The sequence below is a fragment of the Sus scrofa genome, chromosome 1 (genome assembly GCF_054392235.1).
Source record: "Sus scrofa isolate SSC_HxYL_T2T_F1_AM1 chromosome 1, Sscrofa_HxYL_maternal_Yorkshire_Landrace_v2.0, whole genome shotgun sequence".
Taxonomy (NCBI): domain Eukaryota; kingdom Metazoa; phylum Chordata; class Mammalia; order Artiodactyla; family Suidae; genus Sus; species Sus scrofa.
The window spans coordinates 92,214,173-92,226,413 of NC_139383.1; the positions used below are offsets into that span (position 1 = coordinate 92,214,173).

At 40.8% G+C, this 12,241-nt stretch overlaps 1 protein-coding gene across 1 annotated transcript in view; it reads right to left on the minus strand.

Annotated features, from left to right (window-relative positions):
* Positions 1–1,309: 1,309 nt before the first annotated feature.
* CD109 (CD109 molecule) overlaps positions 1,310–12,241 on the minus strand; it is a 159,516-nt gene continuing 148,584 nt past the window's right edge. The window contains exons 31-33 of the mRNA XM_001927545.7: positions 9,514–9,661; positions 8,385–8,487; positions 1,310–6,410 (exon numbers count right to left, since the gene is read on the minus strand). Coding sequence (XP_001927580.3) covers positions 6,223–6,410; positions 8,385–8,487; positions 9,514–9,661 — 439 coding nt within the window. The 3' untranslated portion in view covers positions 1,310–6,222. The remainder of the gene's footprint in view (positions 6,411–8,384; positions 8,488–9,513; positions 9,662–12,241) is intronic.

Below are 12,241 nucleotides of genomic sequence, written 5' to 3' on the forward strand. Positions count from 1 at the left end.
ACCACAAACTTAGTGGTTTCCAACAACACACGTTTGTTTTCTCAGTTTCTGTGGGTCAATTCTGGGCCTTTAGCAGGACTCACTGTCTAGTCTCTGGGCTAAAACCAAAGCCTCAGCTAAGGCTTCAGTCTCTAGGGAGCTCAACTGGAGGAGAAGATACTTCTGTGCTCAGTATTCAGTTCCCTGTCGCTATAGAGGTGTTGGACACTGACGTCTTCAGAAGAGGCAGGACAGACCTGGGTGTGGGGGGGAGATGTGCTACCATCTCAGACACGTCCAGTCACTTCGCCACTCTACTGGCTTGGAGCAAGTGGCAGGTCACACCCACATTAAAGAAGCCATGGTGGCATGAAGCCATTATATGTTCCAGGGGTTCCAAGACTAAAACCGTCATCAGGAATCAATTCTGATTCAGAACCTAATCCTAAACCTACTGAATTAGGATTTCTAGAATAAACCAAGGGTTTGTTTTTGTTTTTGTTTTTTGTTAAAAACCAGATTCTTTAGTGGAGTCTGATAATCATCCAAGTTTGGAAATTATCATTATAGACATTTTCAAAAAATTACTTACTACAGCTTTCCACAGTCCCCAACCTGAGTTTCCTATGGCTGAGATATAGATTTATTTGATAATCTAAATGTCTACTGTTGTTTAAGGATGTCATTAAATTTATTTCTATATTTATTTATTGCTTTTTAGGGCCACACCTGAGGCATATGGAAGTTCCCCTGCTAGGGGTCAAATTGGAGCTATAGCTGCCAGCTACACCACAGCTCACAGCAACACCAGATCCTTAATCCACTGAACAAGGCCAGGGATGGAACCCATGTCCTCATGGATACTAGTTGGGTTTGTTATCGCTGAGCCACGACAGGAACTCCACATCGAATCTTGTAGCACAATAATCCCTCCTCAAACCTCCCCTCATCCCATATCTCACCCTTAACCAGGCTGAGGTAAAGGAGATATGCTGTAAACATGATTTAAACTAAAATTAAAATAACACACAATAGGAGTTCCCATCGTGGAGCAGTGGTTAACGAATCCGACTAGGAACCATGAGGTTGCGGGTTCGGTCCCTGCCCTTGCTCAGTGGGTTAACGATCCGGCGTTGCCGTGAGCTGTGATGTAGGTTGCAGACGCGGCTCGGATCCCGCGTTGCTGTGGCCCTGGCGTAGGTCAGTGGCTGCAGCTCCAATTCGACCCCTAGCCTGGGAACCTCCATATGCCGCAGGAGCGGCCCAAGAAATAGCAAAAAAAAAAAAAAAAAAAAAAAAAAAAAAAAAAATAACACACAATAAACAGATGGAAATTTTCATTTTTATTGATAAACCATGATTTCCTATTGAATACACACTCAAGTACAATAGCAACACTCTAACATTTAAAATTTAAACATTAGGAATCACCCTGGTTTGACATATAAAGTTTTGGTTTCTGGGAAAATAATGTGTTTTCAATAGTATCCTTTTCATATACAAAACAGCTTCTCAAAATAGGGGATTTATGAATAAAATCTTACAAAGCTTTCTTGTACAAAAGAAATTGTCTCTACCAGATCAACTGCAGCCTACTACTAAATCCAAAACACAAAGTCTTGAAGGACCAGAATGCAGCCACATTCTGTTAAATCTATCAAAGATCAATCTTAAAGATCTATAAATGTAACACAGACCTATCCTCTACCCTTGATTCAATACACCAGCAGAAGAATGGTGAATCGTGGCCATGAGAAAATAGAATTATTTTTAAATATGTAGCAGTTATATCAATATCATTCCTATTACAGAGACACACATACCAATGCATAAGCACCCTGTGAAGTGAGAAACTCAGCAATCACCTAGGAAACATGTATTCCTGTGTTACAAGAATTGAAATGGCAACATTTTATGGAATGACACAATGTTGATGAGGCACAAGAAAATACAAAACAATTGCTAGAGGCAGTTTTGAAAAAAGTCTGCTGGCCCCAATATATACTTACTTTAAAAATGTACATTTGTGGCTTAGTTTCCTGAAGAAAGTAGGATAATGATCTACTATTCAAAGTGGTGATAAAAAATAACTGCACTTCAAATTACTCCCAATATAACTTAAGGAATTTAATGTTAACATGAATAGCATTTGAATAGATATGAAATTTTTAGTTCTTAAAAGTGCTATGCCTTATTGAAATATGACAACAAAACAAAAAATCAGAAATATTCTTCTAACAGAAGGCTTTACTGAGGTTTATCCAAGAGTGAGTCCACTTACTCTAAGTGTCTCAAATTTACAAAGTGCAAGAAAACGATGCACCTAAGAATACATTATGGCACCTGGACCCATGGTCACCACTTGACAAACTCCAAGTAAGTACTGCCCTTATGTCACGAAACCTTGTCAAGGAGGTATTTACAACATGTTCTTATGGAAATCAGTACTATCCTTCGATAAAGCAGATTAGCGAAAGTAAGCCTGTTACAAATAACTCCAGATTACATGCAGAAGGTTAATAAAATGGCTCCTTTAAAGAATGACAAAGAAAAGTCACACCTTCAATTTTTTTAAAACATCATAGGACAGCCAGAAAAGGTGAATGATATCAAATGGAATTATATCAAAATAACTGAATTGTATCAAAATAAAGATAATTAGCATTTATTACCAAACTACCTATAGCTAAAGTTAACATAAATGGAAATTATGGTTAAATATTACCTTAAAAAATTATACCTATGCTCAAAAAAAATGGGAGCAGGGAGAATTGTGCTATATATATTTCTGATGATTCCCACATGTAGAATCTATCAATTATACATATGCTATCTTTAATAATATGCTATCATTGTGTATATAAGTAATGAACTGTTAGGCAATGGATGTATATCTGGGTTTTATACTAGTTCAATGCTCCACAGATTATAATAGAACCAAAACACTAAACCAAAGATGTTACTGTTGGGATAGTTTTAAAAACATTTGGAATGGATAAGTAATGAGATCCTGCTGTATAGCACTGGGAACTACATCTAGTCACTTATAATGGAGCATGATAATGTGAGAAAAAAGAATGTATACCTGTATGTGTAACTGGGTCACCTTGCTATACAGTAGAAAACTGACAGAACACTGTAAACCAGCTATAATGGAAAAAAATAAAAATCATTATCAAAAAAAAAGAAAAAAGAAAACCAGGTCAAACTGCTTCAGCAAAAATTAAAATGAATCTAGAAAAAAATTAAAAAAATAAAAACATGAAGTATAACAGAACAATATAATAAATGAAAGCACTTCATTGATTCAGCATATTTTAATGGGCTTTAATTTCTCTTTTAGAATTATAACCAAAGGTAGCAAGATGGTGAAAACCAAGTACAACAGCGTTGTTCTGTCCTTGAATTCTATGCCTACTAGTTATTAGCAATGTTCCATTTCTGGAACCGCTGGCCAGACAAAACTGGAAATGATCTCATACTAAGTGAGGTAAGTCACAAAGAGAAAGACAAATACTGTATGATATCACTTATATCTTGAATCTAATATACAGCACAAATAAACCTTATCACAGAAAAGAAACTCATGGACTTGGAGAACAGACTTGTGGTTGGAGTGGGATGAACTGGGAGCTTGGGGTTAATAGATGCAAACTATTGCATTTGGAGTGGATAAGCAATGAGACCCTGCTATATAGCACAGGGAACTATATCTAGTCACTTGTGATGGAACATGATGGAGGATAATGTGATAAAAAGAATATATATATGTATGTGTGACTGAGTCACCTTGCTGTACAGTAGAAAACTTATAGAACACTGTAAACCAGCTATAATGGAAAAAAAATCATTTATCTAGTCTCAAAACTGGAAGTGACATATGCTAGTGTCTTAATGAGGAAGCGACATATGCTAGTGTCTTCTTTCCATGGGAGAGAAGGGGAGACTTTAGTTTCTATCAGTAAATGAAACTGATGGCCTCTAAAGGACAAGCTTCGGCATAAGCAAACTTAAAGGTAAAATGAAGTTTCTAATGTTATTCCTCATAGCATGGGAAGAAAAGAGTTGATGTTCTTAGTCATTACTGCTATGGGTCCTCCTTTTCCCCAGTGTCTGTGGCTTCTGGATCCTTTCAACCCCAGGCCACTGCTGCAGCAGAGGCAGCGCAGAGAGGCCTGAGGGAGGTAGGCAGCCCAGCACCCCTCCCTAACCCCACGCCAGGCCCTTCCGGCCTGGCCTGCCACACTGCTGACCCTCTCTTTCACCTCTTTCTTCTCCTCAATCCCCTCCTCCTCCTTATTTTTCATGTCTTTATAGCAAAAAGAGATGTATTACAATATGTTACACAGTGAGTTTTGAACCTGAAAATCTGAAAACGTTCACAAAAACCAGTGGAATTCTAATTTTTAAATGGGGAAATATGGTCTCAAAAAGGCTACAAGCTATCTTGCAGTGGCTTTCCATTCTGGTGTTTTCTACAGTAACAGTGCAATACAATCCCCCACTACAGAGCATAAGCTACTGATGATCAGTCTGAGCACCCCCGGCAGTGGGGTAAGGATGGGGCATCCTTGACCAATACCCTCCTCCAACCTCACCGTAAAATACTTTCATCTCCAAAGAAAAAACCCCACACAGGAGGGCCCAAATACAAGTGCCTTTCTCAGATCACACTGTTTCAAAGATGTACCACAATTAAAAACTTTTTCCCACTTGAAAATAAATATAAGATAATTATGTATTTGATATTTAACTGCTCTCTAAACATCTATTTTCTACTCACAGGTTTCAGGCTTTAAAAACCTGAATGTTAGTAATTCCTACCTTTGTGTCCAAAACATCCATAAGCAATCCATGGACATCTACTCCACTGTAATTTCTTTAAATTTATGAAAATAAAGACATTCTTTTTAAAATATATTATTTGCATATTTTACTCTTGGATTTATTTTTGAACAGTAGAAAATACTGTCCTGAAGTCTCTTTGGAACCCATGACAACTATGCTCCCACATCTCCTTGAAAGAAATGCTATGGAGTTCAGCAGCAAAATTAAGCCACTTTTTAGATTGAGCAAGATTTTTAAAGTTTTTAATATATCTAAAATATTTCAATATACTTCAAAGGAAAGGAAGAAGGGAAAAGAAGGAAAAGGGAAGAGAGAAAAGAGGAAAAACATGGAAGGGGGAAGAAAGGAATCTTTCTTTAAAATTTCACCCAGATAAATGAATATTAACCTTCTGAATACAGAGCAACCAAGGACCCAGATGCTCAAATTTCAAGCATTTTCTGTAAGATTCAGAGCAAGCACTAGACGCCCCTGGTCTGAAACTCAGACCTCAGAGCCTAGAAGGTTCCACAGAACCCTGGCCACAGCCACAGACTTCTTTCTATGTCTCTGATCCCCATCAAACCCCAGCTTCTCTCCCAGACCACGGAGGAGGTCAGTCTGTCGCTCAGCAACAGGATTTGGTCCACCCCTGGCTTAGCGTCTCCACAACTAGCATGTGACTTCCAGTCTAGGATCTTCTCTTCCAAGCTACATAAGACACATGTTGCAATGCTCTCTGGCCCTCAGCCTAAACAGAGCTGCATGTGGGGATGCACAGGAGGGTCCCCAGCCCCTCCAAGCACTTCCCAGCCTCCCTCTGCTTCCCTCCAGAGAGAAAAGAGAGGAAGGGTAAGGGCTGAGATGTGTGACCACATTTGCAGTGTAACAACACCATTTCCCTTCAAAAAAATCACCACCTCCATCCTAAAGCAAGAAGGAGGTCCTGAAACCACAGGGGTCATGAGAGGGTACAGCTGGACTCAAAAGATTCAGGCTGAGCTCCTCCCTCAGATGTTTCCTCCCATTTCCCAGGGAGAACTCCAGCTATGACAGGAAAGCAGACACTGATGAATAGCAGTGCTTAAGAGCCTAGGCTCATTTCCTTTAGAAAACAAAAAGAATCTTCTAAAATAACATTATTTATTCTGGAGAAAACACCTACCAAAAAAATCCTAAAAGATTTTAGGAGGGGGAAATAATGAAATATATAGCTATAATAATTCTGATTTCTGTTCCATACAGAAGTCAGGGGAAGAAGAAATCTAAGCAGCTATACAAAGGACCACCCCTCCCCAGCATCACCAATAACCCCACACAAAGAAAAGCACTGATTTTCAAAATAGAAGCAATATTTGATTAGGAAAAAAGACAATCCCATGTGATTTCTGGAAAGGAACACGTTACATGGAGTCCTTAGAAAGCAAATCCTAGCCAAAACAGCAAAGAGAACAGAAGTATGAAGCAGCAAAGGAGGCTGATGGCCAGGTGAGGCGGGGAGGCCGAGACTGTGCGGTCACAGCCCCCGCAGGCATTCATGTCCCCACAGAGGTCGCAGGAGGACAGCTTCGCTCTGGAGTTGTAGCTTCTCGCCGCTCGCCTCCCTGTACAAGAGGCAGACATAGGCTTACACACTGTCTTTGTTTAGACACGTTGCCTCTGCCAAAACTTCAGAGCATTTCAATACACTTCGAGTTTTCCATTCTTCACGTAATTTTATTTTTCTTTACAAGAAACAACTGAAGTGCTTAAGAGGGACCCTAACTGAGAACCAAATCCAAGAGAGAAACAATGCTTTTGGTCCAATTTCTGTACCACCAGCAGTTGGCCGGCATTAAAAGAGAGAAAACAGACCACAGCTGCTCCACAACCCAACCACAACCTGAAACTCTTCCTGGAACAGGAAAGACTGTAAACTGAAGATGTCCTGAACTCCTCGAGGGTTCATTTTAGAGCGACATTTTCTAGGCATGCACCGTGAAGTTCTAATCATGAGAATGATTGAGGAGAAATAGTTCCCATGGACTGTATTTAAAAAATAAATAAATGTGGGAATTTCCATTATGGTGAGGGAACTAGTATCCATGAGGACATAAGTTCGATTCCTGGCCCCGCTCAGTGGGTTAAGAACCCAGCATTGCCAAAAGCCATGGATGTGGCTCAGATCTGGCGTTGCTGTGGCTATAGTGTAGTTCGAAGATGCGGCTCAGACCTGGTGTTACTGTGGCTGTGGTGTAGGCCAGCAGCTGTAACTATGATTTGACCCCTAGCCTGGGAACTTCCACATGCCACAGGTATGGCACTAAAAAGCAAATATATATACATATAATAATAAATTTTATAAAACAAAAAAACATATGAAGAAGGTGGTGCCTTATTTCAGTGTCTTAAAATTTTTAGCACATAGTCTCTAAAAACTATTCAACTTGGGTAAATTTTATAGTACAAACTAATATGAAAACACTATATAATGACTGAATCACCTGGCTTTCTGTACTGGACCTGTGAGATACTAACACAGAATGCAGAGTGTCCACAGCTACCTCTCACATGAAAATGCCCATGACTCTTGTGCAGTCCAATGACTCCCTGAGCTACCCAAGTGCTTATGAGACGAATGTTATTACAGGCAGAAATTTGCCCAGAGATCACAGCACCCACAGGAAGGTGGTCTGACTGCACAGAGAGGCATCCTAATTAACCTAGGTGACCTCCAAACCACATCTCTGCTTTGATGGCCTGAATTCCTAACGTTTTATAAAGGAAGAAGTCACCAGTAAAATCAAAGAGGCTCAAGTTATTTTCCAAACAGACTATGTTTTTCTTGAGATGATTTTAAAAATCTGTTAGAGCATGTAAATTTTAGCACAACAAGACTCCCTGGGTGAAGAAACAGTGGAGCCCAGCTGCAGCCTGTCCACAGCAGGTGCTGCTCACACTCTCCTGAAAAAAATCCCACCTTAAAACTGAGAGAGAGTTTATAATCATGGCAGAACCTTGGAAAATGAACGTAGCCAGACGCTGTGCCCATTTTTCTTTGTAAATTTTGTAACTGTGAGTTAAAAACCTAAAACATTACGAGCAAAGCATAACTTTTTTTTCATGTGCTAAATGCTATTATTTACTTTTTGTAAATTATTAATTGCCTTCTTTTTTTTTTTTTCTTTGCTTTTTAGGGCTGCACTTGCAGCATATGGAAGTTCCTGGCTAGGGGTCAAAGCAGAGCTGTAGCTGCTGGCATACACCACAGCCACAACAACTTGGGATCCAAGCCATGTCTGCGACCTACACCACAGCTCACGGCAATGCCAGATCCTTATTAACCCACTGAGTGGATCCAGGGCCTGAACCCTCGTCCTCGTGGATACTAGTTGGGTTCGCTACCACTGAGCACCAAGGAACTCCTCAATTGTCTTCATTTGAATGGAAAGTTTACCCCCTGCTTCCCCCCATCCCCTTCCCCTAAAACACCCTCCCCTACACAGCCAAGCCAATAGATAGCCACCATGAATGAATGAATGAATGAACTTAGGCCTGGCTTAACTCCTAAAGAATCAGGAACTCCAGCACACACTTACTTGGCTCATAGTAATCCACTATGGACACTGAAGCATCTTGTGTATTTGACACTCTAAAGTTTCTCACAGCAGGAATATCAACACAAAACTGGGTTTCATTTACCTTGAAAAATACAAAACACTTTTAAAGGGTGGCAGACCAAGGCTTCACGACAAAGTAAAAGACATTTCTTTCTCTTACCGTCTGAGGAAACAGCCTTAGAAACTAACATTTAGGGAGCATTTCTATACACCCAGTACCATGGTGAGCACTTTATATAAATTATATCATTTATCTTATAAAACAATCCTTGCAAGATCGGTATTATTCTTACTTCCATTTTACTGGGATATTGAGAATTAGAGTAGGTAAGTAAGCAGGCACCTAAACCGATTTTATAATGATGTCCTTTTAGTGGAAACAAATAGATGACTGCCACATGGAAGTCATTCAGGGACACAAAAAGCCAAAGTAACAACTTCGACTGAGACTCTGGGATTAAGAGATGCAAACTATTGACTTTGGAATGGATGAGCAATGAGATCCTGCTGTACAGCACTGGGAACTATATCTAGTCACTTGTGATGGAGCATGATGGAGGATAATGTGAGAAAAAGAATGTATATATGTATGTATGACTGGTCTCTTTATTGTACTGTAGAAAATTGACAGAACACTGTAAACCAGCTATAATGGAAAAAATAAAAATCATTAAAAAAAAAAAGTGGAGGGGGTTCCCATCGTGGCGCAAAGGAAACAAATCTGACTAGGAGCCAAGAGGTTGTGGGTTCAATCCCTGGCCTCGCTCAGTGGGTTAGGGATCTGGTGTTGCCGTGAGCTGGGGTATAGGTCGCAGACATGGCTCATATCCCACATTGCTGTGGCTGTGGTGTCGGCTGGCAGCTGTGGCTCTGGTTTGACCCTAGCCTGGGAATCTCCATGTGCCACAGTTACAGCCCAAAAAAAAAAAAAACAAAAAAAACAAAAAAAAAAAAAACGGAAAAAAAAATTTTTTTAAGTAGAGACAATAAAACACGAAAAAAAAAAGTAACAACTTTGAGAAAATGTGTAAAGTCAAGGTACATTTGAACACAAAAGTGACAGCTTTATCAAAGGTTACTTACATTAAACTTGGATCTTTCTACTTACAGAGTCTAAGTAGAGGTTGAGTTTTCCAACGTCATACTCCACTTTCTTCAACGTCTCGCTCAAGGGAAGGCTGTCTGAGGGCACTGTAAAACCGCTGAGGAGGTTAACTTCCATGAGGGCCATTCCGCTTCTAGCTGGGCCCAGAAACCTAAAGCAGAAAGGGGAGGGTGGATGAGGACCCTTTAGGGAAAACCCAAAGCTGTTGACAAACTACCTTCATGTAGAAATTAAAACTGCCTAGTGCTGGGAGTTCACATCATGGCTCAGTGGTTAACAAATCCGACAAGGAATCATAAGGTTGCAGGTTTGATCCCTGGCCTCGCTCAGTGGGTTAAGGATCCAGCGTTGCCGTGAGCTGTGGTGTAGGTTGCAGACATGGCTTGGATCCCACATTGCTGTGGCTCTGGCATAGGCCAGCAGCTACAGCTCCGATCAGACCCCTAGCCCGGGAATCTCCATATGCCACAGGTTTGGCCCTAAGACAAAAATAAATAAATAAGTACATAAATACATAAATAAATAAAACAAAACTGCCTAGTGCTATTCCAAATATTTACTATTTCACTGAAGTAAAAAATCACTGGAGTAAACTGTAAAAAGGTACCCCCTTTTCCATACAGGTGTGAAATTACAGAGGACGAGAATGGGCCCCTATGACAAGAAGCATGACAGGCCTGCATGCAGCAGGCATGTGCCCATAGGCTGTCACGAGGGCAACCTCTGCCCCGGCGGAAGCAGGCAGCTTCTGTTTTCCCGTGGTTGATTCCAAACTGCACTGTGTTTTTCATTTTCTCACAAGCTGATGGCACCAAGCTCTCCAGCTCTAAGCCAGGAACTGTAAAGGACGCATCCTGGACCATTCAGCAAAAGACTGTGACCAAGTCCTCCACGCCCTTCTCGTCATTGGGTTTGAGAGAAAGAAGACGGGGAGGGACAACCCTTCCTTTTCTTCTCCCACATCCTTGGAGCACATTCTGTGTTTTCTTTGGCAACTTGGAGAGAATGACAAGTCTCAGAAAGTTTTATTACATGGCTCGTCCTCTAACCCTGGGGTACTCCTTGTCAGCTTCAAAGCATCTAGGCACCAACACCATTTTGTCTCCTTTAAAAATCAGTATTTCTCTAAAATGAATAGGTGGCAAGAGCTTTTTGCATGGAGCCAAAAGAGCTCAATGCGGTGATGGAAAAGTCTTTCTCCAACAGGAAAGTCTCTTAGCATTGTTAAGTTAGTTCCTATTGTCCTTTAAATGGCCAAAGCAAGAAGGGCCAGTAGAAAATCTTACTTTTTAAAGCAGCAAAACGGATGTCTGCCAAACATGACTGATTGAAAAGCCAGAGAGCACAAGTGCTGCCTGTGGCAGACTGGGCCATCCAGGCAGCTGAAAATGTCTGCTGGCAATGCCCTCAGCCAGAAAAGATGCTACTGAAAACTAAGCCAGGCACTAAAACTTGAGGAGTTTGTAACCGGAGCAAAAGTTACAGATGAGAAGAACAACCAGCTGCTCAAATATGATGACTTCAGGACATTGTCAGAAGTGCCTCGGTTGACTCTGTCTTTCCACTCTTTCCACCAGCCGGGGAGAGAGGTGGTTATATTACCTCTCCTCAGAGAAACCTTGTCTGAAGTGAGTAAAGGCTTGGACCCTACTGATGAGAAGAAAGTGCTTGAAACACCCACCAGCTCTTCTTTTTATAAAGTGCCACTGAAAGAGTTCATTTAAAATGTTATTTGTAACCCCAAGCAGATTTTTCTCAGAAAGCTGGTAGCAGCATCTAGTCCTTTACATAAAAATCCCTATCCTGACATGAAAACACTTCCCTTCTCTAGGTCCTCCAAAAAAAAAAAGAAAAAGAAAAAAAAGATATAGATATCTTCTACATAGTGAAGTCCACTGCCATTGGTACCTGATGCTGGACTGAGATGTGAAATTCCTGCATCTTTATGTGACCCTAAAAACAGTGAAGCCCCGAAGTTCCCATCATGGCTCAGCAGAAAAGAACCCAACTAGTAACCATGAGGACATGGGTTCAATCCCTGGCCTAACTTAGAGGGTTAAGGATCCGGCATGGCCATGAGCTGTGGTGTAGGTTGTAGACACAGCTCGGATATGGTGTTGCTGTGGTTGTAGCCAGCAGTTGCAGCTGTGATTCAACTCCTAGCCTGGAAACTTCCATATGCCACATGAGCAGCCCTAAAAAGCAAACAAAAACAAAACAAAACAAAACCCTGTCCTGGCCAAGAAGAATCTTCAGTGTTGGTGGTGAGACATGAGTCCACCAGATTGCCAGCTTTTCTGATTAAAGAAACTTTCCTTTCTACCAGCAACTGCCTCTCAAGTATTGATTTTCAAGCAGCCAGACCTGAGTCCGGTAACACTTCTTTGAGTATTTATTTTTATTAATTTCTGTCTCGGAGACTTAACCAATATTTATTGAATGATGGAATAACTGAAGGAGTGAATGAGAAAAGCAGGGATAATAACAGCATCCACTTTATAAGGTTACTTTCAGGATTAAATGAAATGCCTATGCAAGTGCTTGATATAATGCCTGGCAAATAAGTTTGTGATAAATGCAGGTTGCTGTTGTTTACAATAATAATAATAGCTTGATGTTGTTTTTCTGGAACAGAACCCAGGTGCAAACTTAGTAAAGTATATGGGAGTCCTGCTTTCTCCTCAGCTGAGAAGGAAGCCACTGCAGAGATTCTGATGTCTCCGTGCTGCTG